Raw genomic sequence first — 27,494 nt, forward strand, 5'->3', positions numbered from 1 at the left:
AATATATAACCATCACAGGCTCAGACTCCACAGGATCGCTGTAGTTGCCAAGAATATCTCAGAGATCAGGTACTTTCAACCATCCCCATGTCAAATTCCTTTCATCTCGATGTGACATTCTAACTGTCCCTACCCACAGCTGGAATGACACAGGAGAGCTGTGACACAAAGAAAAGCAGCTCCCCTTCCAGGCAAATAGTTGTTGTTGTGCTTCTACAACATTCTTGTCTTCTGCAGTTCTCAGGTTTTTCTTCCAAGAGCAGGGGAACACAGCCAAACCATAGCTCTGGCTGATAGCCAAGGGGCAAGTCAGTGCCAGCATGACAAAAGCAACCACAGTCTCACCTCAGCTGTAAATACAAGGGCTGGGACTTTCCCTGAGACTGTGACGGGAAGTTCCTTCACCCCGCACAGACAGGGCTTGCAACATCCCCTCATCTCACCCTCCCCATGCACTCACTCTTGCTTCCACTAGATAAATGCCAGCCAGACTGCCGGGGTTTCTGCACTCTGCTCCAGGCAACAGGACCTCTCTGCAGCTCCTCAGGTCGTTCTTGCTCCATCACAAACAGCATCTCACCGGCTGGGAAAGCACTGGTTTGCCAAGGGGGACTGCAGAAGGTTGAGTGCACAGGTGAGTTTGACACAGACAAGCCACAGGTTTCTCTCACTTCTGCAGGTAGGAGTGCGGAAGAGAATGGCTGAACTATCACCTGAGAAGTTTAGGTGAGCTTGAACTTAAATTTTTAAGTCTTCTGATAAATCATCACCCCAGTCTTTCTCTCTGCTAGACAAAAAAAAAATATACAAAGCCAGGCATGTCTTCTATACAATTAGTCACTAAGAAGTGATGTAAGGAAGTGCTGAGATGTAGGGAAGAGTTTGTATCTGTCAAGTTAGGACAAACTAGAACTTCAGATTAGTCAATCGGTATTCAGAGAGCTTATCTAGCAGATAACAAGTTTATTTAATCTTCCAGAGGTGTTTGCTATAGCTAAAGAAGTGGAGAAAGCTTCTGCAAATAAGGATTGGTCAGTGGGTTTTAAATGATGAAGCTAGAAAGCAGATTTTCTTTCCTAAGCCAGAACCAAAATTCTCATTTGAATTTTAGTAGCAAGTGCAAGTATTCCAAGGGTGTTTGATTTACCCCAAATCATAAGTTATCATTCGTAACAGTTGGAACTAATAATTCTTTTAACTTCTGGGTTCGTATGTGGATTTCATGTTTTCTCTTCCCATTCAAGCAGCATACCAATTTAATCCTATTTAATATTTTATAAGCAAGGGGCTTCAATGCTGCAGAAAGAAATGGATTTTTCTTAAATATTGTCTTATACTAGCTTCACATTATTAATTCAGAAAACATTTGCAGCTGACAGAACTGTTCTTCAGCTTTGATGTAGAAAAATTTCATATCCTCTCTAAATCTGCAAACACAAACTGTCACTCAGTCTATAGGCCAATTTTTTCAAGACTGTTAAAATTATGCAATTAGTGGAATTGTTAGATGTGGCCTTCCTGAAGCTCCTAGATTTGTTAATAGCAATGATTTAGACTAGCATAAAGTACTACTGTAACTACATACCAAAATATTCAAATAGTCATTGAGAAATCAAGCATCCCTGTACTTTCTTCTTCCATACTGGAATTTTCATATACAAACATAATAAGCACTTTTCATATTTGTACAATTTTAGGAAGACAGCACATTTTAAAATTACTTCTCTTAGTTACTGGCAGAAATTATAACCTGATAAGGGGTCTACTTCATGTTGAGAAATTATTAACAAAGTGTGTTGCCCACATTAGTGTTTTATTTCAGAGCAGCTCACTTGGGGACTGCGTCTGCTGCCATTGTCCATGTACCACAGCGCATTTCACATTGCAGAGCGTGCTGGGGAAAACACACACACTTGGCTGTTCTTGGGTGAAACCAAACAATCCCACTGCAAATGGCAATTAAGCTCACAGCATCAGACAGGGCTAGACCAAAGTAAAAAAACAGCAATATGCCTAGTGTGGGTGTTACAAGCTCGGAATCATCTTTTCCTCCCTACAAATACAGTCCCTCAAAAATACAGACAGCAACAGAGGCTTTCAGGGAGAACAGTTAAAATCTGTATATTTTAAGGCCTCTCTCATTGCCTCCCAGTCTATTTTTATTAAAACCTGTTTATTTGGTAACTGCATGACTTGAGCCAACCATTTCTCCCATTCTGTTTTTAGTTACAGTGCTAGCAGAGTGGAACTGCAACTTTTCAAACATTTTCTGTGGGACATCTTACAGATGTTGGAATTTTGACTTAATTTTTATTCTGTTTATATTTTAAGGTATCTTGACTTTGCTTTTTGAAAGCTTTTTTTTTTTTGGAAGAAAAGATAGAGAGAGGTATTTGAATGTCACCTTTACAGATGCTTATTGTAGTTCAAATGTTTGGGGTTTTTTGCCCTTCCATGCTCTAAAAAAAATATTGGGGCTTTTTTTCCTCTTTTGAGATCACGGTTTAGATCCACAAACTCTTCTTTTTCAAAATTTCTTCAACATGTATTCCCCTTAGCAAGTGTATGGCCAACAAAACAGTCAGTAAATTCACTTACTTGATGTCGTAGATGGGGTTGTGAGAAGCAGGTGCACTCTCAAGTGTTCTCGTGGAGCATTTTCTGGGCTGCTGAGCCCTCTCTTATCTGCTGCTGTGGTGTGGGCAGAGTGCTTTGGTGGGGCTGTGAGGGCAGTGGGTGGCAGCTCGGGTAAGCACTGGTTATATCGGTGCTTCTTGGAAGTGGAGGAGGAGTGGGAATAACTGCCAGCAAAAGCATTAATTAAAGGACTGACAAAACTGCCCTCCAAGCTCATAGTGACTACTGAGTGCAGACCTGAAGACACAATTGCAAAGGTGGCTTCAAGCTACTATTTTTATTTCACTAAACTGTTGAGATGACCCTCTCCTGGTTGGATTACTGAAGGAATGTTCTAACTTTAGTGGTCACAATATGCTGGAGGCACAGGGTAGGTTTGCCCAGCTCAGGACCAGTCTTCTCACGCTTGGCCGAGCTGCTTTGTGTGTGACATTGTCAAAGTGCTGCAGATCACTCTGGTTCATTGACAAGGCCAGGTCTAAACCTCCACTGGGAGATGCAGATCCCATGGCTTGCTTTGGAAAACATGAGGTTAAGACTAAATCAGGAGTGAGGACAGGTTCTCAGCTCTGGATGATTTCCCTCCATGCACTTTTCCCATGCGGAGCAGTCTCACTGGGACAAATCTGCGTGCGCAGAAAAGCTATTTCCATAAACAGCATGATATCCTATAAAAATGAGAATATTAATAAATCTCATTTGAATTCTACAACCTGAACCACACCAGAGCTTCATATAACTTGACACTTCAAAGGTGCTTAATTATAATAATCAGCTACAAACTGCTTGATCAATGGTAGAAGCAGCTCAGCCATCCACCTCAGACAAGTTACAGCACCTGAGGACTGGGATCAAAGTGCTTTATTGCTGCCTGTCACCAATCCATTAGTGATACCAACTATGTGAGCAAGTTTCTGTAGGTTCCTAAACAAGCCTGAAGTGCTAAGAAATTTAGCAGAGCGGTTGATTGCCAAAGAGCAAAACACTTTCTGGCATCATTAGAGCACAGGAATGTTTGACAGAGTTTCTTTGGGTGGTCCCATGCTAAAGGACTGTGAGAGCAGAAAATATGTAAAAAGACATTAGTACTCACAACAAGTGGGTAATTATGCAATAATCATAATAGCATAAAATGGTAATGCAATACAGACAATGTGTTTATTGAGAAAACCCAGTTCCTCATTTTGTGTTGCATTTCCTTGCTGGAGCTGCAAGAGAGGGTCACCCTGCAGGAGGGAATTACTTTGTCCAATTAGGCAACTAATTACAAAAGCAGCATGACACTTTGTTTCATACCTTCTGGCACACATTCAGCTCACTTTCACCTCAGATTATACAGAGCAGACCTCAGTGACTTCCAGGACTAAGCAGTATTGGCAGTCTTAGGCTCAGGTTTTTTTGCAGCTCTCAGAAGTGACTGCACATATATTCAGGGGAAAAAAAAAACACTACGAAAAGCACCCAGCACATCTAAAATCTTTTGCTTGTAAAATTATTGGAAGGTCTAGGCAAGCAGAGAGGGTCATTACTTCCCTATATCAATCTAAAAGATCTTTTTCGTAAAAGTATAGATTGGAAATTGAATTCAAACTTCTGGAGATTGCCACCCTAGAGAACTACCAAGAGCGGTAGGTGGGGCTTTTTAAGAAAAATTAACAATAAGTTGTTATTTTAATTGACAACACACACTGAGAAAAGTAAATATGTCATTTAATAAATTAAGATTGAAGGATTTTGAGCCAAATTCCCTATCAGTATAAAAATAAGTTATTTCCTCCAGCCTGGTCTTTGTTTTTCATTATCTGTCTGCAAAGTGAAGGATTCTTTGTACCCATAAGTGACCTCTTTGGTCCCTCTTCTTTCCTCTACAGCTAAGTTCAGTAAGAAGACATAAGCTTTTCATTTGTCTCTGCTCCATATCATGTCCGAAATAGCACCCTTTTCCTTCACTCCAATGGCACAGATAGGGCTTGGCGTGTTCCTGTCCTGCCTATTGCATGGTCTTGATGTGCAGTACCCTGGCAGAGAGGTTTCATTTTTACCAACCCCTGGGCTAGGAGCCAAGGTAATGACCCACTGTTGTGTACACCTGCCCCTGCTTGCCAGGCCAGAGAATTATCAGCAGCAGCTCAGGCATCAGCAAAACTTGAACTGAACTCAAAGGGAGCTTTGGTTGGAAAAAAGTAACAAACTACATCTTTCTATTTCTCAGTATAGGATGCTGCCCTCGAAAATTCTGCAAATTTTTGATGAATCTCACTTCTCTTTTGGTTAGTTGTTTTTTTAGTTTTTTTTTAATTTTAATTTCAAAAGCATGTTTTTAAATTCAGTCTTCTTGGCAGTTAATTTTTAAAGCCTGTGGCTTAAGGTTGTTGCTTAAAGACTCATGAAATAATTGGCTCAGTAAGAAGGGGAATTTCTTACATCTTGAGGAAGAACTAGTTTTTAAAAGATTCCCTGATAAGAATTTTTTCTTGCTGGAAAAAGCAACAGTATTTAAAACTGTGTCCTTTTTTTTTTTTGTGAGAAACATAACTTCTTTATTTCTGAAAATGTCAGTGTTCATTTCGTCCTGAAGGCAAGCATGTCTCTGCAGATGCCACTTGACTGCAGTCAAGTTTGAGAGGAAAATGATGAAGTACAAGTAAAAGAAAGAAAGCAAACCAAAAGAGGCAATACATTTAATGTACTTCATATTAAGTGAAAGTTATCTGCTGTTAAATCACCTGTCTGTAAACAGGTTTTTTTATAACAGCATTTTAGTGTATAAGCTTGTGTAAGCAAGAATACAGATTAATGAACTTTCTGTAAAATCTGCTTGGCCCCATTCCAGACATGTTGCAAATCCACAAATCTTTCTGTTGGCAAGAAAACTTCACATTCATGCTTCTTTTCCTTACATCTTTTCTCATACTCTCCCTCCCACTCCTCAAATTTCCAAGAGCATAAGACAGTCAAGAGCATCATCACTGTGCCACAGCAACCACCTCGCCTTTCATTTTATCACAGGTGTTATGAAACTACTGGGCTTCATTTTCTTCCTGCTTGTGCCAACCCAGTCCAAAAGCAAGTAAACTGAAAATCAACAATTTTGTTAGTGTAAATGGGAAAAGAGTCAGGTGTATCACACACTCCTAGGGCTCAGAATAAATACGTGGCCTGAACTCTTACATTTCAGTGCTCTGGAGGTCTGTATTTGTTTGGTTGCTGGTGCAACGCCAGCTAATTCCAGTCTTGGTGTATCCTACTGATGGGCTGTCAGTAAAAGCATCCCAAATAACATCCCCTGCCCCATCCTCCATGCCTTTCAACAGATCACAGTGACATAGGGTCACAGCTGAAAAGCCATTTCTCTTGTTTTCTTCTCTTTTGGTGGTACAGACATGCATGTAAGGTGTCCAGTATTTTCACAGAATCACAGAACGTTAGGGATTGGAAGGCATCTCAAAAGATCATCTAGTTCAATCCCCCTGCCGGAGCAGGAACACCTAGATGACGTTACACAGGAAGACGTCCAGGCGGGTTTTGAACGTCTCCAGAGAAGGAGACTCCACAACCTCTCTGGGCAGCCTGTTCCAGCCTGTTTTAGCCTGATTTCTGTGGGAAGTGAGATTTCTCTGATCATGTGGAGGCATGTGAGTGTATGTCTGTTTATGTGTGTTCCTCAATCATTTTTTAAGTGATGATTTCAAACAAATATACAAGGAAGAGATGGCTCTTTTTTCTTTATAATGCACGAAAAAAGGCAACTGAAGACCCCACGGAAGAGTCCTGAAAAAGGAAAGACTCTTCTGTGACTATATATATTAAAAAGACCTAAAAATCCACATGAGAAGAAAAGTTATAGGAGTCATCTCTTGTGATTGGAAACAGCTTCAATCAGTGCCTGTAATCAGCCAAGAAACACAACTCCCTAGGAAGCCAGGCTTCATTATTTCTAGTGTTATTTTTCTGTGAGACAGAGCTATTTGTTAGGGCCTCTAAATGGCAGAAGAATAGCTTCACAGTGAGGGAAGGACTCAGCAGGAGTCCAGGAGGTGCTTCTCCACTTATGGTGGATCTGAAAACATTTCAAGGTCCCATGACATCTCCTGGGCCAACTGGGATAAACCCAGTGCTCCCTGTGCTGTAGGCAGGCCTGTCTCTCCTTTTCACCCTTGCTCACCTTCAGGTGTTTTACAAAATATTTTTATTCTTCTTGCAGTTGACTAGGCTGGATTAAAGCTTAATGCCTTCACACCTCTGAACAGTACAACGGCCCTGAAAAGACTGAGGAAATTACTCAAGTTATAGCTGGGTCTTAGGTGTTTATGGGAGCAGTTGGAGGTGGTGAGATTTCCAGTTCTCTCGGTACTTTGCTATGATTTAGACAACATTAAGCAAATTTATTTAGGCCTGTACTTCATCTGTTTGAAGAGCCTCCAGGCAGCTTTGGTGTTCTCCTGATAAAAAGTGAAGATGTGGGAAATGCAATGTCCTCTGTAGGAGGATTTATTGTCTCAAACAGTTATTTTTTATCAGCTTTGTCAAAACTTGGAGCCCAGAATTTTCTTCTGAGAAGAACAGCAGATATTCATATTCTTGAAAGAAAATTCATGAATAATTTGTTGTAATGTGTTTGTTAGGAGCTATTCTGCTATTTTCTTTATGTGTTTAAGTACTAGATTAATCACGGAAGAGTAGTTTGGCCACATGCCTTTCAGTTTTAGGTGTATCAAGCAACAGAAATGCAGTTTATAATTTAGGGCAGATTTGGTTCTACAACTGTCAGCTTATAAGAAACAGTATTTATTACAGAGTGTGTTCTTTCTCTCTCTGTGGGAATAGTGAAATGAAATTTTAAGTAAATGAGATTGCCTCAGAGTAGTTTACATGTCTTGTCGAGAAATTGCATTTCACCTGTTTTCCAAGCTACACCAAGATTACTGCATATTATGCATGTGTGAAATACTTCATAAAGATACTTCTAAAGATGTAGTGCTACATATGCAAGAAATTAAGTATAAATCACTCTCTTTTTCTACTATATTTAATGGGTTACTATATGTAATTTTATAATATTAGGGAACCTTTGTCTAATATAGTCCTTTTGATCATAAATGACAAGACAAAGCAGGATTCTCATTTACCAAAAAAAAAGATTACTTCTACTTGCCAGTACATGCACTAAACAGCTAAGTGAGTAATAAGAATCAACTCTATTCCTGAAAGAAATTGTTTAACTTTGGAGAACTTGACAGCATGGGAAACTAAAAATTATCAACCAAAAAAGTATAATTCTTAAACAAAAATAAGTACTCATGTACATATTTGGATTAAGTTCACCTCACCCATCCACAGGTATTCAGGGATTTGAAGGAAAGAATGGAAAAAGAAACTTGGCATAAAAAAAAGATGACAACAAAAAAGCAGCCACTTCCACTGCTTTTGACACTCTTGGTTGTAGGCACTGTCCTTCATTGCCACCAGGATGAGTTCATGCCAGAGTATGGTGTCAAAGCACTGTGCAGCCCACCCATGTTAGAGAAGGAGGTATGGTCATCAGGTAGGGAAGGATCAGGTCTACACAGAGGCATTGTGGAAGCAAACCTGACTGAACCTGTTAAGTCTGTTCAAAGAGGTATGAGGAAGGTCTGTAGGACACAGGACACCTCCAAAGGGCTTATTTTCATCAGTTTGATCATACACACCAACTCAAGATCAGCTCACAGTTGCCCAGCAGGATTAAGACATGTGATCACATCAAGTCCGATGGCATACTGGGTTTTCTCTCCGTAGTGGTGACAAGATTCTGATTTCAAAGCATTTTGCTTTGAATATTTTTTGGTGAAATGAGTTGCAACGTGCTCAGTCCTGCGTGTGTGGTTCAAACTATGAAAAAAGTTATCGAATCCATGTAAGGAACTGAATGTTTTCATCTTGACAACAGAGATACAGAGCTTTGGCTGAAAAAAAAACTGTTAGCAGAGGCTTGAGGACTTAAATATGTGGATGCTGTGTGAGAAACTTGAGCTGATCCTTGCTGTAATGATAATAACATATTTGGAAAAAAATAAAATGGAAACAGACAGATTGTCTGTGTTAAAAGAGCAGCAGAGTTAAGGTTATAAGAAGTCATGTCAACAGCTTAAAAAGAGGTCTACGGGAGGGCATAGTATGAACCCAAACCACTTACCCCACTTCTTCACACAACAGCATGCTATTAGAGTTCAGCTATGCAATGGACTAAATTTAATAAGCTCCAAAGCGTCAACCCAAGTATCTCCCCATAATTACAGAAAAATAACCCTTTTGAAATCTGGAGAAACAAGCTTCTTCTAGAAAGGTGAACCTAGAAAGCAAACTGTTTTTCCAGTACAAGAATCACTGGAATATGCAGGCAATACTGTTGTCATGACTAGTGTATATGAATTCACACAGATTAATCTAACTTCAGCATTCCATATAATCAGGCGGATGTATTATGTCAGGACCTTTACTTGCCTCCTGAATGTTGTACTACAACAGCCAGCAAGCTGCTCCAGAGAGGCCATTCCCATGCCTAGCACTGTTCATTATTTGCATAGTGTAACAGAGTCCCTGCTGTTATTTACAAGGAAATAGCAGTCAAAATATTTAGTTTACATAGAAAGAGGGCCCTTGATACTTCACTTTTAAAAGTATGCTCCCATAATATTTCTTGCTCATATAATCTTTATGACCACTTTTGGGATTGTGATCTTTATAATGAGCTTAGAAATAAAAAAATACGATAAATGGATCCATTTTTTTAAATCTTGAAACTAATTTATATAGCAGACAACACCACAACTTACCTGGGTCACAGATCTGGTGGCCATTAACTCTCTTTTTCTTCTGCATACAAACCTTTCTTTTACATGGCTATGGATCAAACTCCTGGCAATGCTTTGGTGATTTAGCTCCTCATAGTCCTTGTATCCTGCTTCATCTTCTAAACTTTTGCTGTGAATCAAAAGATAAAAGAATATAGACCTAGTAGAAGGTTTTGGGAAATGACAGAGAGGAAAATAAAAAGGTTCTGTCACAGCTGGGAGCCAGCACAGGCCACCAGATGATATCAACTGCTCAAAAATGGACTTGTCCATCTAGCAGAATAATAAGCAGATTATACTAAATTCTGAAGCTGGGAAGATGACGTCCCATGACAAGTACAATTTGAGAGGAAAACAAGGTCAGAAGATTTGACAGCTGCTTAAAGAAACTATGTTAAAAGCAAAGACATAAAGTTTGCAATGCAGAGGAAGAACTGCAGTAAGACAGCCATGTGGCTGGAGCTGTGAGGTCTTCAGAAACTTCAAACTCAAAAAGCATACATGAACCAAAAATCTATGAATAAGCACAGAAGAACAGTACTCACATCTTGATAGGATTTGAAAAGCCACAGCACAAAAAGAAATGTAATTAGTAAAGCACATCTAGAATAACATGAATTTTCCTGTAAAAACATAAACTGTTAAAGGAAAATCAAGGAGAGAATTGATCCACCGCTCACCTGCAAGAAAGCCACTAAGTACTCCAAGAAAGCAAATTCTGTAATGGCTATTTTGCTCTTTCTTCACTAGAAGGGTCAATCGCAATAAAAGGGTTTATATCAGTAGCAAAGAGCTGAAGATTCCAGCTAGATGACAGAAGAAACAAATTAGGCCATGCTCAGGTGAGTTAAGTGACCTGAGATAAGTGAGGCTGATGGAATTCACCCCACCTTGTTTGGGGAAAAACTGAAGCATTTCCATAGCCATTAATAACTATCTTTAAGAACTGTGTGGAAGAGGTAAAATTTTGAAAGACTGGAAAGGCAAGAATAACAGCTATCTTTAAAAGTAAGAAGAAAGAGGAGTTGCAGAATTATGGCCCAACTCATTTAAGTACAATTCCCAAACAAACAATGGAAGAAATTGAAGATAAGAAAGAAACGAGTTATAGGCACATGGATTAATCAAGAACAAATTATTCCAAACCAACCTCATTTCCTCTTACAACAGGATAACAGGCCTTGTGAATCACAGAGGCTATACAGCTTGACACAAGTGAAGATTTTAGTATAGTAAATTTTAAAGATTTTCAAATGCATACTAGGAAAATACAGCCTAGATTAAATGAATATAAAGTAAGGTTCTACAGAAATAGCGAGAGAAACATTTTTAATCTCAGTTATCATTGTCAAAATGGAAGACTACATTTACTGTAGATATACAGGGGGATCTCCTGGCAAAAGTACTGTTTCAGAACTCCATTAAATGGCATAGATGTCGGGATAGAGACAATGCTTATTAAAGCTGACAATCTGACAAAGTTGAAAAGGGCTACAAGGACGTTAGAGAACAGGCTTAGAAATCAAAGTGATCTTGAAAAATTGAAGCTGTGGTTTGAAAAAATATGGTGCTATTCAACAGGGACAAGTGCACAATACAACTCTGAGTCAGAAAAAAATACAGAAATTTAAGAGCAATTGGTGTAGGAGCAGTCCAATTAAAAGATTGGATCTAACAGGATGCATTTACATTAGTATTTCAGTTCTGATCAGATGTTGTCGCAGAGAACCACTTATCAAGCTTTGCTTTACACCACAGAGGGCTCTTGGAGCACATGAAACTGGATTCCTTGCCATGAAGCTGAGCCAGAACACACACTTTAGGAGCACCCCAATGCACTGCAGCTGCTAATGGGCACTCAGGCTGCAGCACTAGACCAAAGTCACTCCAAAGTGGAAGTCCCTGACACATGGAGTGTGTGTACACTTTGTGCTCAGCACCAGCTGTTTCACTCCACATCGTGGTTCCTGTTGCCACACACTACTTGTAAAAGTACTCACAGCCTTATTGTGTCACAAGCTGACTCTGAATCAGCTGTGTTGTGAATAAGATAAATGCGACAGTGGGATGATGTGTTGTCTGTGAGGCAAGTGAAGCAATTCTTTCCTATCTGGTAAAATCTCAGCAAGAATACTGCTTTCAGTTTTAGCACCATATTTTTAATTAACAGTTGGAGCAGTTTAGCCTAGAAAGATCAGAAGAAAGCCATGAGAAAGATCACCACTCTCAGAAGTGTGAGTTGCAGTGAAAGATCTGGCGTTGTTTTATCTGGAGAAGAAAAGGGTGAAGTGGTAACAGCTTTCAGGTCCAACAAAGGCTGCTGCAAAGAGAAGGGGGATAAATTGACACCTGTGTCTACTGTGGAGGAGGTGATACAATTAGACAGAGGAAAATCTGGCTAACAGTATGGCTGAGAAATCAGTAAGCAAGGAAGACTTCAGGATCCACAATACAGGAAGGTTTTACAAACAGGCTAGACAAGCATCTCTCAGACTTGGTTTAAACATACTCCATCCTGCCTTAGGGAGGAATTAAATGCTGTACCTTCATTCAGTTCCCCCTAGTGTTTATGCAGTGGTTAGAAGAGTTTTGCACTTAGCATCTTTTTCTATTTTACCACCTCCTTTTTTCATTACTGACCAAGTAAACTCAGAGATTACCACCATTTACCTTAAAATAGGATAATTCAATGTATAAGAATGCAGCAACAACGCAGAAGGTAAAGGACATAGTTAATCACCACAGAAGTTTACATGGATTATCTTTCTAATAACAAAAAGCATCACTAATGCTCTAATGCTAGGGGGATAAGCAAAAATATTATGTATGGAGACAAATCTCTATGGTTTTTTCTCAGATAATATATGGCTACATATATAAAAGAAGAGATAATGATTACTACATGTTTCCTTGCTGGTATTTCTGCTTTCCCTTGGCACTTTGAGAGCGCTCAGCGTAACTCACAGGCACAGAGCAGACCCCCACTGCCATTGGCTGCTTACTGAGACCCCAGTGTCAGCCTTTGGGCTGAGCTCCCAGGCCCCAGTCTGATCCCATGTTCCTTGTGGTGTACTTCTGCTTCACTGATGCATGACAATAAAACACCTTGTCCTATAGAAAATTAGTATCTTCTCACATTGCAGCTATTGCTGTCATTGAGGTGGGAGGCCATTTTCTTTGTTTTGACTTTAGACCCATTCAGTTGCTATCAGAGGCTGCATTTTCTTCAAATACACACAGCAAAACTAGAATTCATCTATGTACCATCTACGTCCTCAGGACCTACTGCCTGAATCAAGGTCCAGAAGTTCACTGCGAAGCCCACAACCTTCTTTTATTTCAACAGCAGCCAGCTGGCACAAAGGCACATTGGAAAGAGGGGAAAAATAAGGATTCAATGGAGAAAATTAATTTCTGTCCTTATTAGGAGGAGGCATGGTGCAGAAGGCCTGGGATTTAAAAGCAAACTTGCCTTGTCTTATGTGTGATTTTCAAAAGTAGCAGACACACTACTAAATTAATATCAGTTTTAAAATACACTTAATTTGTTAAAAAATTTAATTGGTGATCAGTTTATTTCTAATACATAATGTGTACCATCATAACAACTATGGGCATCCCTACTAATTCTTCTTAAAAAGAAAAGGTAAATTCTGCTTACTTATTCAATCAAATTGTGTCTCTTGTTAAAAATGGTATTAAGCTAAATTAGACCACCAGTATTAAGGGCAGCTTTAATTCTCTTCAGCTTTCTATGGAATAATATTCACTACCTTGTACGAGTCTGCTTACATGTTAGATGTAAGAAGAAACTGTATATTGGGAAAAAAAAGAATGTTTCTTACATTATTTTTTCTTTTCATCTCCCTCTTTTTCTCTTTTCTTGCAAGATGAGGTCAGTATTCACTACAATATGAGATGTTCAGTATCAATGAACAACAGAAGCACTTTATGGACTTACTTCTTGCTGGTGGATCCATTTCTATATTGAATATTTTTTTAAGCTCAAACAAAACATAACTTTAACTGATCTACCAAATATATTACCTGGTAACATCCATTCAAATTTTGTTTTTTTCCAGTCTTATTTTGGAGAGGATAATGATTTGCACAGTTCACTCAGCAATAACTTAATGATTTCTTGAGGTCAAATACAGAAGTTTTCAACTGGACAATCATGTGTTATAAATACATTTTACTTTTCATTTTAGATAGGAGCCTTCTTTGTTAACAGGAAAAATTAAGAAAGGAAAGTTGAGTTGGACCATTTATTAACATTACACATGCAACTCTTCTGTTCTTTTTGAAATAGAGACTATGCCCAAAAAGGAATTTTATAGCTTTAGTCACAGTAGAGCCTCATGAGACATTAATAAAGACCCAAGACAATGATTTTTAAATGTGTCAAAAGACTTTGCATTTGTATGCCATGTGTCAGAGCTCACAATTATGCAACAGACAGTCACACGGGTCCCTTTGAGGATCCATTTTCATGCTCAGTGTGTTACTTGATGAAATACACAGGGGGCAGCTGGGCATCCCAGCTTCAGGAGAGCTGGGGTTGACACCCTGTTGTGCTGCAAAGCCTCCCGTGGGCCCTGCAGAGCCACCTAGGCTAGGAGCACACAGATCCTTGGGCCCTTCTCTGCCTGAATCCATGCCTGCCCTTAATGACCAAGAGCAAACTCCCTTGGGAGCTCTCTAAATCCCAAGGCTGCCATAGTTCATTGCAAGAGCGGTGCTGAGCAGGCACTGTTGCCAACTGAGGGTTAGCAAGCTACCTACAGAGCTAGTTCAAGCCAAAAATCTTCACTTGTAATTCTCAGAATAAGCATTTTTCTGCCTATCTTGCTAGTGAAGCTTATACCCTACAGCACAGGCCAAAAAGATGTGTGCATCCCTGACTCACAGCCACTCACAGTTCATAGGTCCCATAGGTCACAGCAAGGTAGGAGGAAGTTCAAGTTTTATTTTTATTTATTTTTAATTCACCAAACGAGTGCAAGTTTTGGGTCAAACAATTTAAAATCAGGCCAGATTTTTAAAAAGCAAAAACTGTTCTGGATAGAGAAAAATATAAAAGAAAGTGAAGAGTATCATCTCATGATTTTTAAATGGCAGAGTTTCATTCTGAACAGTGCTTCACAGAAGGATGTAAACAAAAAGTTAGTAAACACCAGCAGCAAAGTAATTGTTTTGGGTCTATCTAGCTAACCATTTCATGTATTTCTTTCCTGCAAATTGGAAAATCAGTTATTCCCACATCTTTAATTAAGACAGTTACCTGCAATGCAGTGAATGACTTGAATCAGGGTTCCTGCAAATCTAAGGCTGTTCTAAGTACTATATTTCTACCCATCCCAAGAGAGGAGTCTCAAGATCTCCTGTTCGAGGTCTCCCTTAGAGCCTTAGGTTTTCTCGTCTAAGTACACCTTCTGTAAAGTGAGGACAACATCGTGTGGACCTACTGCAAAAACTTTGGAGCAGACCCTTTTGATTCTGTATTTGTATCGTGGGTCTTGCTCTACAAGTAAAGAGCATACGTACTACTATGGCATGGATAATACATTAAAGACTTTGTAGCTTCCAGATACAGTGATAAAGGAGGAGAGATGAAAACCTCAAAGATAATTCTATTATGAGTAATATATAAATATCAGAAGTAAATGTTCAACATGAAATATTCCAATTCCACTGTCCAAATGCTTCATGGGACATTCTTCAGGAAATTGAAGAACAATAGTAAAACAAACTGGCACTGACTAGACTTATTAAGGAAATACTGAAGACAACAGATAGGTTTGTAGGTTTATAATATCTCTTCTGCAAGTATTTTATTAAAGACCTTCCAGGTTCTAATCTGATTAGAAACACCCTTGTCTTCAAGGTTTTTCTATATCATAAGTAAGCAGAAATTACTCTGAAACATGTGCAACCCTTGCTATCTGTGCTCCTGTGTCTTTTCTTCCTGCTTTCCCTTTGAGGGAGGAAATCTGCAACAGTTGGGCTGAATGTTAAAATCCATAAAATGGATGGAAAAGAGTACGGTTTGTGACGTAAGGGATGGCGAGGTGAATACCCAGAACTGGATTTTAAAAACTGCACAGAAATCTTCTTAGCGTGTGTATTCAGAAGAGTCTGCAGGAAGCATATAAAGATGCAAGAAAACTCTCAGATATTTATTTTGTATTGCCAGAGTGAATGCTAACCTTTCATTTTCAAGAGATTGATGTTTAGCTTAGTTTGTTCCTATTACTTTTCTTTTCAATAGATGAATAAAAATTCTTCCAACATAATGGCTTTGGCTCCTAACACTTCTAACAAAAAAGAGACAGTGTGCATATTTGGAACTGGAGATTTTGGAAGAGCTCTGGGGCAGAAAATGATTCAGTCTGGCTACCCTGTTGTGTTTGGAAGCCGGAGCGCACAGATGTCCAGCCTGATTCCCAAGGACGCAGAGGTGCTGAGCCATGCAGAGGCAGCACAGAAAGCTGCCATCATCATTATAGCAATCCAGAGGCAACATTACCACTTCCTCACACCACTAGCAGAAATTCTCCACGGAAAAGTCTTGGTGGATGTAAGCAACAACTTAAAAATAAACCAGTATCCCGAATCCAACGCAGAGTACCTCGCTCAGCTGGTGCCCGGCGCTAAGGTTGTGAAAGCCTTTAATACCGTGTCAGCCTGGGCCCTACAGTCGGGCGCACTGGATGCAAGCCGGCAGGTAAGACTGAGCAAGGCGGGGTCCTATGGCATAGAGTTGTATGTTGTATGGCTTCTTAACAGCTAGACAAAACATACATGAGACATACGAATCAGACAGGGTTGAGATACTATTTTCACTATAATTGCCCATTTTGAGTTATATGTGAGCTAAAATTTACTTTTGGCTTGTAATACAGCATGGCAAGGAATATCCACAGCTTGCCTCCAGATTTGGTAAGGTGTTTGGAGACACTAGGGAAGGAAGGAAAGAAAGATAGCAAAGCTACAAAGGAAGAAACAGACAGCAAATCAGGAGGAAATGAGGGCTGCATCAGTTGTCCATCAAGACTGTAAAGTTAAACAGAAAGGAGATAGGAGGAATATATCAAACCAAGAGTAAAATGAAGAGAGAAAAAAAGGGACCCAAAGGATATGATGGGGCAATAGAATGAGTATGGACAACAGAAGTGAGCTAAAAGGTGAATAAATTAATAAAGATTATAGAATCCATCACCACAGAAGTTTAACACAACAATGTGTGCAAAGCATTTTAACCAGCTCCTTAACTACAGGCCAGCAAGCACTGAGCTGATCAGAGGAAGCAACACAGCAGCTTACTTGAAGACAAATCATTTATTATTACCTTATTTTCTGCTGCTTTGAGGAATAGTGCTCTTGTACAACACATGTTTTCAATCAGCTATTGAAGCCATTGCTGGTTTTGCTTTCTGCTGCCAGATTAATGGCTTTGGCTAAACTAAGACCCAAGCATTTCCAAGCCCAGGCTTTACAAGCCTTCGTCATATCAATGTCAGCCAAAATTCCCCCCTTTCTCTCAGTTTCAAAAGAAGGATTGCCTTGCACGTTCACAGAAAACACATTTTCTTCACTATTTTATTAGACTTGGAAAGAAATTATATTTACTTTTGTGAGAATGCAATCATGTTTTAAAGATCGTTGTCCCCAGTTCCCTGGAGTCCTCATAGACCATTGCCACAGCAATTGAAAATGTTGCTCCTATTTATTCCTACAAAATCTTGTGCTTACAAACCACTTGCAGGTCTTCAGAAGAGTATGTCAAGTCTTCTAGGCAAAGACTTGTACCAAGTGTGTTTTGTGTTGTTCTTTTGAGATACAAAATTTTGCCACTTGAAACAATCTTCTCCAAAGAAAAGATTCATATTCTTAGTTCTTGCACCTGTTGGCCAAGAAAGCACCTATAGGCTACTTTTTGCCTATATAAATTAAGGCCAGCAGGGAAGCCAACAAGTAGCCTAGGAAGCTTGTTCTCATTGTTCATATCCAGGCAGAAGAACAGTAGAAAATGTCACGAAACTCTGTCTAAATAAAACTTCTGTTTGTTTTTGGCTGCAGGTGTTTGTCTGTGGAGATGACATGAAAGCTAAACAAATGGTGATGGATATTGTTCGTGCACTGGGGCTCACTCCATTAGATCAGGGATCCCTCTTGGCTGCTCAGGAAATAGAAAATTACCCTCTGCAGCTCTTTCCAATGTGGAAGTTTCCCATGCTTTTGTCTCTTGGCCTAGTCACATTCTTCTTCTTCTACAGTTTGGTTCGTGATGTAATTTACCCTTATGTTTATGAAAACAAAGACTTCTCTTTTTTTATTGCCATTTCCATTCCAAATCGGATCTGCCCTGTATTGGCACTCATTCTTCTTGCTTTGGTTTATCTTCCTGGTGTACTTGCTGCAATTATCCAGTTATACAGAGGTACCAAATACCGCCGTTTCCCAAACTGGCTGGACAAATGGATGCTGTGTAGGAAACAACTTGGACTTGTAGCCTTGGCATTTGCTTCTTTGCACGTTCTGTACACTCTTGTTATGCCAATTCGTTCCTATGTAAGATGGAGAATCAACAGTAGAATCATCTCCCAGGTAAGTTTTGTTCCCTGCTCTTCCTTTCTTCTGGCCTTGTTACAAATATTACCTTATATACCTCAATATCAATACCTTAAGATACCTCAATTATCTTGAGCTTCAGAAATTCATGTACACAGTCTAACATTCTTTACAGTAGGTTTATTTTCCTTGTTTCTGTGATCCTTCTAACCATCGGTATATCCAAAGTTTGTTGTTATTATGTTGAGTTGAGGTGATTTCTGACCTCAGTCTTCCTCCTAGATAGTTTACATATTAACAAAATAAGCAGGAAAAATATAAACATTAGGAGTAATTTAGAGAAATCTATTTCGCTATTTCTCCCTATACCTTTAAGAATGGCACATATTTTAACTTTTTATTTAAATGGCACATATTTTTACTTTCTGACCTTATTTAACAACAAAGGATCACATACTTATCCTCAGCAGTAGGTCTACAGAAGTATAAGACATGCATCACAATTACAGGTACACGGAACCTAAACATAATCTAATGTCTCTTCTGCTTTCTGAGTAGGTGTGCAAAGTAAATTTCCAATAATTTTCAGAGAGTTAATGTATACCTTTTATCTCCTAGTTACCTTAAAATATATTTTTCTCTCCATATTGATCCTAAAACTGTTATCACCGAGACATACCTGGTCTTCTTTTCTTTAGGCACTGAAAAATGAAACAGAACCACTCGACAACACTAATGCCTGGCTTAGTGACTCTTACTTGGCTTTGGGGATTTTAGGATTTTTCTTATTTGTTCTTCTGGGAATAACTTCCTTGCCTTCCGTCAGCAACAATGTCAACTGGCGAGAATTTCGATTTGTACAGGTGAGAAAAAGACTTATTTTAAAAAAACTTTTTTCCTCTCTTCTGGAAAATTCCCTATCCCCTCCTATATTGCTATCTCCAAATGTGATGTGTGCATTATCCACCATCACACAGTGAAAAAAAGTTCTACACAGTTGTACAGCTTATCTATAAAAATACACAGCTGCTGTGATGGCTGCTTATGGTATAACTGGGATTACTGCATTAACAAGAGGAAAGTGGGAAGACCTAAGCTCCTAAATGACAAACAGAAAGCTGACATTGCGCAATTATAAAATTCCACAATTATACTAAGCCACAAAATATATTAGCTATTTATTGGGCTAATTTTGTTGGTTCACAAGATAATTGAGTTAAAATGGGTCTGAAAAATGACTTTATAACTCATACCCTCTCAATGCCAAGTATTTAAAGAGAATCTGCAGCTCCTGCAGACTCTAAAAACTGCTGTGCCTATAAAGACCTGCCCTTGGTAATGCTATAATCTCAGGCCCCCGTTCGGAGGAATCTTGGTGCGAGCTGCTGTGCCTCTGCAGAAGCTGGGCTGGCAGGGAAGGGGAGGCAAGGGGAGGGGAAATTACTGTCAATGAATGTTTTTTCAAGGCCAAATACTTGCACAGTATGGTAGTGCTGGATGGATTAGCACTAGAGCATGTAAAAGCTTGGATCTCTCCACTGAATTTCAGTATTTTCTTTGCATTTTCATAAATATGAGAACTGCCAGGCAGTATGTGTGAGCTAGCAAAAATTATCAGGATTGTTGACAGGGAAAAGAAAAACCAAAACAACAAAAGAAGTGTGTTTCACCTAGATCCATTTGAATGAATCTTTAATAAAAAACAGTTAGAGCCTTTATATTATATAAAACATTCTCATTTCAGCAGTCTCCAATTAGTCTGGCACATTATACAGAGCTTACTGTGTCCTGTAAATTGTATTTGTTTGGGTTTAGTTTACTGTTTTAACCTCCACTGTTTTCTTTCTTTCATTTGTTCTCCCCTAGTCCAAACTGGGATATCTGACACTGATTCTGTGCACTGCACATGCAATGGTTTATGGTGGAAAGTGGTTCCTGAGCCCATCAGCGTACAGATGGTACCTTCCAAGCACCTACATGCTCTCCCTCATCGTGCCATGCATTGTACTGGTTGTCAAATTTGTACTGATACTTCCTTGTCTAGACAAATCTCTCACCCAAATTCGACAGGGCTGGGAGAGAAACCCCAAGTACTCAGAACAGTCGAAATACATTATCAACAAGTCTGCTGTATAATTAGACTAACCTGTATTATCAAAAAGAAGAAAAAAAGATATTTTGAAGGCACATCAAAACGAAGTCCTGAGCCTTCTTTATCTGGAAGCTAACTTGGCCAGGACCGAAATAAAATAAAGCCACCCTAATGACAAGCTTAAAGTACAAATCAAATGAGGCCATTGAGTTCCTGCACCCCAGGCATACTTTCACACAGGTGCAAGCTCTCTCTTTTGGTCACTATATTCCCTCTTGCCTATTCATCCTCCATTCCTAAGAAGGGCATGAGAGAAGTAAGTGGTGCTCCATGCCCCTCCTCTGTTGTTCCAAACCTTCTCCAGGTCCGGGAAGAACCAGAGTAACCTTTGGCATTAGATGGTGTTTGCTTCTCTTTCCTATCCTGCCCATTGGGACTCAGGTCTCCATGCACCTACACACAGACACACACACACACGCATGAACATACACCCTGCTTCCACCTCCAGAAACCACCAGCACCCATGGAACAGGTGCAGGATGGATGCTGGCTGAGGAAGACCTCTCTTCCTCCCAACATTAGTTTATTCTTCATTAACTCTGATCTGAAAGAGACCTATTCATACTCTAGAGATACCTGAGTAAGATTTGTTCAGTTTGTGCATAGAACTCAAAAGTTCAAAGTGTGGGGGCCAAGGATTACTGAATCCTTGTGTGTACTGCTCTATCAGAAACTCAGGTGGCAAGGGGATGGAGGAGAGATCAGAATGGCAGAAAGATGTGATGTGCTCACAAGCCTAAGCTGCTCAAGTCCAGGCAAAAAGTGGTCTGATTTTTTTTCTGTACGCAGTGAGTTGTAAGGAAAGAAACTGAAAGAAAATCCTAGTATATCAAGGGGTTGTGTTATACATCACGGCTCTATCTCATTAAGATAATATTGCTGATTTTTTTCAAAAATAAATATTTGGATGTAATATTACAGATATTCTATGAAAATATACATATTTTAACACAATAAAGACTTTTTTTTTACAATGTTGAGTTCTGTTTTCATTTCTGTAATCTTTTGATATGACACACTTGCTAGTATGCACAGAGATGTTGGAAGGCCTTGGGGCAAGGAATAAAATGCCTTAAGCCAGCTGCCTAGGCTCACCTTCCATATCTTTGTTTGCTCCTTGGATGCTCACATAAGCTTTGCTTAGTCATCAAAGTGAGCTTAGGATGTTGTGGAAAAACAGGATCCAGCTGGGCAGACAGAGGATCTGACAGCCTCCTTTGCATTGGAGAATAAAGAAAAGGCAAAATGTGTTTGTTGTTATAAGAAGAGAATGGCTTACAATCTTTTGCCTCTCTGTTCTCCTCCTTGTCCATACAGAGGAAAAATACTCACAAATATAAAAGTATGAGCATGCTAACTAGCATAGCTAACTGTATTTTCAAACAAGCGCTATCAAGCAGATTGTAAAAAGTATCTGAATGATACGTCTTAAAACATTTCTCAACAATGTAGTTTTTAGTTCTGGACATACATTCCATCTTCACATCATCCTTTGGCCCAGAAACAACCTGTTCTTAATTCCCAAAAGAGTGGTAAAGGAGTCTGCTGTATCAGCAATTGGTGGAACCAGATTTCTTGGAAATAATTCTGGTACCGAGTACTCTTACTAACCAGCACTGGTGCATACATCATACTTGGCATGTCATAAACTGATATACATACATCTGTATAGATCTAAAAAGAAGTTTTCCTTGGCCTATGACTCCATTTGAAATGTCCATTAAAGGTTTTCCATGTTAATCTTACAGAATCATTTACTACAAAAGGGATTGTGTAATGGCTCAGAAGGCCTAACTGACAACGCTGCTGTGAGGATGCCTGTAACACCTCTTTATGGCTCCCTAAAGAAGTAGAGAGAGAGGCAGAAACAGCAACAAGAGAGAAGGACAACAAGCCAGGAAGAGAGAGAGTGTGTGTCTGTGTGTGTACAGAGGTAGACGAGAAGACAGAGCAGAAAATAAGTAGCAGCAGTCTGAGTGAATATCCTCTAGCTTTGCTATTTTGGGGCCAAATTTTAGTCTCAGTGACAGAGTTACTCCAGATTTATGCTTTCACAACTAGCAACAGTTCCAAGACACAGATACAGATTGGAGTCTTTTTATTACTTTTCAAAGGATTTATTTTCAGGGTTGCTGACTGTGCAGACACAGATCTAAAAACCGCCCTTTTCTCTCTCACACAGCCAAACTGATGGGTTTGAGTTTAAACTCCAACATCCATGGCAAGCAACACCCCTTTAAGAGCTATGCTTTATGAAATACAAACACTGCAAATGCTCTGCCTCCTTTCCTCTCAGCGAACAGGCCCCTGTGCGTTTCTAAGTGCCTTGTGTTAAAGAGAAAGACAGGCCAAACCAATTCTTCTTTACCCTCGCTGAGAACTAGTTCAAAGTAACAGTGGCCTAAGTATTGCCTGTATATTCACTCACTCCTAAATCATAGCCTCAAATATGTGCAGGACTATAGCTCCTGCAGGAAAGACAAAAGAGCTTCCTCAAGGACTGATATCATGTCACTTTTTCCACTAAAACACAGACTGAGACTTATGAGAAATGCCAAGTGGCAAGGTACAATTTGCAATTTGCTGTTTACTCCAAGAATAAAGCGCCAATATCTGCTATGTACAAAGTGAGGAGACAATGCTGTTTGTTTGCATGGGGTGCATGTGGCCCCTCTCAGGGGCTGATCCGAAGCCTTCACATCAGAAGCTAGCAGCAGGCTTGTAGTTGGCTTCAGCTGATGATGGCTGAGGTCTTCAGCAGCACTTCCAGTCCAAGGCAGGGATTTCATATCCTGTCATTCTTGCGCAGCTGAGGAGTATTTGCTTCACAAATTTACATACGTATTTCTTGAATACTGTGGAGAAAACAATATATTTGGTAATCTTACATGATAGTTAAACTAAAAGCATTCATTGGCAATATTTTGAAAACAAGAGCCAGTGCAATGAAAACTGTTGGTAGCTTGTATACATTTCTCATGGCTGAGCTCTTTGCATTTTAGTATTTTCTTTATATGTATTGACAAAGCCTGGTCAGAGAGGACATCAGAAGGATCATGAAATTAATTTTGGGACAGGTGGTTTCCATATGGTCCACAGAACCCAAGAGCCTTTATGTGCATGTGTATATAATGCCATTCTAAGAAGTCCCACAAGAATAAAGCATTGGCTCTCAAATCTACTTCTAAATCAGAGTCAACACTTAGAAAATATATGAATATATAAACATATAAATTACATTGTAATTAATTACATGTAATTTATATGTATGTATATAAATTTAAATAAAAAATAATAAAAATTTAAATAATTGGTCACATGGACATTGTCATGGTAACTACTAAGCTTGGCTTTCATTGCATAAAAAAGATTTATTCTGATGGAGCATGCTAAAGCATAGTGTGATTTTTAGGCCTCTACATCCTGCACGATGAGGCTAATTTAGCTTTCTTTTCCTTTTTTTTATACCTAGGGAGTATCCATTTCAATGAAAAAAATGCATTTATTAGTGAAGGACAGTGTTTCAATTAATTAGATTTACTTGAGACAGTAATGGGATGTCAGACACACACTGGCCCCAGGGGAAGCAGCTGACACCACAGTCAGTGGAACCACTGAGAGCTGAGCAATTCCCTGCAGTTCCACTGCACTGCACTGCACATCCGGGGGTCTGCAGCTTATTTCTGCACAGCAGCATGACCTTCTGTCAGTCTTCTCTGCCTTATCTAAGCCATCTCTCACTCCAAGACATGACTGTTTGTGACCCAGTCTAGAAAGCCCCTTTTCTGCAGCATGTCAGGTTTTTGCAGCTTCGTTCTTGTTACCTCCTATCAGACAGAAGATTTTACAAGAGCACCTTTTGTCTCAAACACTGCTTTGAATCACTAGTCCAACTCGTGAACTAATGAATAGTATGAACGCTCATAGGAACTATGTAACCTATGTTTAGCTAAGCTTCTACACTATGATTAACATATTTAATAAATCTTTGGTGTTCCTGTGGTAGTCTAACACGGCTCCTCTTCCACACACGATGGAAGCTTTTCTCTCCTACAGAGACGCTTTTTTTCCTCTGCGCTATACATGCTTTTGTTGTGGATCTCCATTTGTATCTTTAATTCCTGGCATTAACATGAATGGTTTTCTCCCTGGAGGAAGCTGACATTCCTCAAGATATTAAATATATCACCATGATAAGAAATACTGCACATCTCTTATTGCTGCACATTGTCTTAATCTAATGTTCTTGAATCTACGAATTCAGAATTAACAGAAATTTTAGCTCTGTCAAGACTAGACACCTAACATACCATTTTCTTATAAGGTACCTAAATGCTACAAAAAAATACACTGCAGAACCTTGAGAGTACATGCACAAACCTCAAAGAATTGCATGAAACTTTACAAAAGTAAAAAATTTATTAGCAAGGGAGAGAGAGAAAGAAGGAAAAAGACAAAGCTGTTTTTCTTCTTTCCTACTGGATCCATGACAGAAAATGTCACACATTTTTGGCTGTGTGGTACCAAGTATTTCAGTACCTTAGAAATAATTAAATGAACAGTTCGTTCTTGGCAGCCCTGGAGTCCAACCTAGGTTTTAAGATCCCACCATAGCCTTCTTTCTCCAGTCCAAATTAGTTCAAATCAGCCTGTATTCTCATCACATTTTTGTAACAGCCTTTCCAAAGGTAGCTGCCACTCCACATCACACCACTTACTGCTGAGCAGCAAACCCATCTACACATCAGGCATGGGACTCGCATGGCTCAGTATTGAATATATGTGGGAAAACTGCTTCCCCAGGGGAAAAGAATCAGGAGAGATGCCAGGGTCCAACCAGTCAGACACAGGACAGAGACTGTTTAATGGATTGTTCTGTTTCAATAAGAGATTCTGTCATCTTCATTTTATAGTTAAAGAAACGAAGCAAAATCAAACACAGGATCTCACTGAAGAGATTAATGTGGCATGAAAAATTGAAAGACATGAAACCCTACATTACTCAACAAAGAAGACAAGTGAGAGCTGGACAGGGTGAGCGGGACCTGAGGAAGTGACCAGAGGGGTAGTCCCTGGGAAGAAGTGGCGATGGGGTGGCTTCCCTCTTTCCACTTGGCTAGAGATGAACCAGAGCTTTGGGAGCCCTGGGACAGAACAGAAGTGGTGTCTCCATCTCTCAGAAACAGCCCAGGCAATCAGAGGGGATGGATGCAGAAGTAATTGCAGGGAATTATGCTAAATACATACAGGATTATAGTTTGTTTGTTTTGGTTGTAGCTTCTGTTTTCCAATCCCGTAAGTAAAGACTGGAAATCAAATCCCATATTTAATTGGATTGGTCTAAAGGTCAAATCTCAAGTCACACTGCAGAAATTCTCATCTTGTTTTACTATCAAGCCTGTCTAGCATTATTTAGACAAATAAATCCAATGAGTTAAAACACTGAGTCTTGCCAGGGCCTGAGGGACACCTCCTGTCCAGCTGCAAAAATCTGAGAGTGATGAAGGGGCTTGTGTGGCTATGCACTGACTTCGGGGACAATACTGAATACCAAAGCATCACTGCATACCTTGAATCGCTGAATACCTTCTAGCAAGTCTTCTTCAAACAAACAAACAAACAAACACCCAATTTTCCTGGTGAAACAAGCCTTCCCTGTCTTACAAAGAAGCTGCCACTTGAATTCACACTTAGCTGTCATCACAGACATATCCCAAGATTCTTTAATGATCCCCGTGTCAGCAACGCATATAACATCACGTAGGAGGCAAGGAGAGGAATTGGACATAGGTTTCCTGAAGCTGAAGATAGTTCTCTAATTGCGAGGAGCTTTACAGATTAGAAAGCCAGAAGGCAACCTTGTGATTAGCTATTCTCTCTTGCTGCAGAGCACGGGCTGTAGACACTGCCTGAATTAATTCCTTTCTGAATTATCAGGAGTTGTCATATTTTTCAGTTCACAGACCCCTACAAATTTTCCAACAGTAATGCAGGCTGCTGTAAAGTTTAAGCTTCCTGACAACATGCAGCTTTATCCTAGTTACCATTTGTTATTGCTGGCAGGTAATCCATTAAAATAGTCTGAAAAGACCTGAATTAAAGATATTCTGAAAGAACTGCTGAACTTGATTTAAACATTAGAAAACTCACCACAACTTTTGGCAAATTATTTTGAAAGCTGATTACCTTCACTTCAATATATATAATAATATATACACATAGCCTGATTTTTTTTTTTAACTGTAGTATTCATCCAACATAATTTATGATTACCATGACTCACCTGAAGTGTCCAGCATGGTGGCTATATACAGAACAAATATATTACTCCAGAAAAGAAGCTCAGGCGTAAGAAGAAAAATTATGATTTTATATATTTACGGAGAAATATAAATCGTACTGGTCTTACTGCATATGTGGAAATACCACCACACAATAAAGTTTCTTGATGATGACAATGAAAGACTCAAGGTATTTCCAACTACAACTTTTTTAATTTTAGAATTTAAAAAGAAAAATTTAAAACTTGAAAATACGAACTGCCACTGTGGATAATCTTAAACCTGAACATAACTTTACAAACAACAAATGGTAATAAAAATTTGTTAATATCACCATGAAAACAGCTACTATGTTACCTTCAGGACTACAGTTTCAGTAGTCTAGTCTGGTAAATTCATATGGAGAACACTTACCACATAACCAGGTTTCTAGGGAGTTTCTCAGGAACTAGGTGCAGGCCCACCATTACACATAGCAAGTCTAAACAAACATAAAATCATCACTGAGGAAATGTGCAAGCTGTATTACCCTGGAAATCCTTATAAGCAATGAGGACGGATACTCCTGGAAGCAATTTGATGAATGGTATATTTTCAGCCACAGCACCATTGAACCCAACTCTGCAGAAGGTCATTGTAGAGGAACAAAGACTGGGTGCCACACTGTCAGCACAAGGAGATGTTGCCTGCAAAGCACTGGCTGAAAACCAGGGCCCACTAGAAAGGGTTATGAACCATGTTCAGATACGCTAGGGAAGTAGGAGAGGGAGGACTGGAGAAAGATCTAACATGGTCTTGAGATTTTCAGATATACAGGGAAGGGAAGTTACTCAACTGCTGCAGAGAGCAGCGACTGCAAACTGTTTCACATTGTGAAAAGGACAATGAAGACTTTGGGGAAAAGTCCATTACACCAAAACTGGTGTAAGAACATGGAAATATTCCTTACATTTACAGACTACAGGAATTTAATTCATTCATGTCTGCAAAAACCATACCCAGGTCATTATTCTAATG

General features: G+C 39.4%; 1 protein-coding gene across 1 annotated transcript; it reads left to right on the top strand.

Moving 5' to 3' along the window:
* Window positions 1-479: 479 nt before the first annotated feature.
* On the top strand, window positions 480-20,180 carry STEAP4 (STEAP family member 4). The gene is given in 6 exon segments (XM_010184879.1): window positions 480-546; window positions 549-634; window positions 15,742-16,197; window positions 17,553-18,080; window positions 18,743-18,907; window positions 19,911-20,180. Coding segments are annotated over 6 exon segments (1,572 nt in total).
* The last annotated feature ends 7,314 nt before the right edge of the window (window positions 20,181-27,494 follow it).

Source organism: Mesitornis unicolor, unplaced genomic scaffold (genome assembly GCF_000695765.1).
Source record: "Mesitornis unicolor isolate BGI_N332 unplaced genomic scaffold, ASM69576v1 scaffold35525, whole genome shotgun sequence".
Taxonomy (NCBI): domain Eukaryota; kingdom Metazoa; phylum Chordata; class Aves; order Mesitornithiformes; family Mesitornithidae; genus Mesitornis; species Mesitornis unicolor.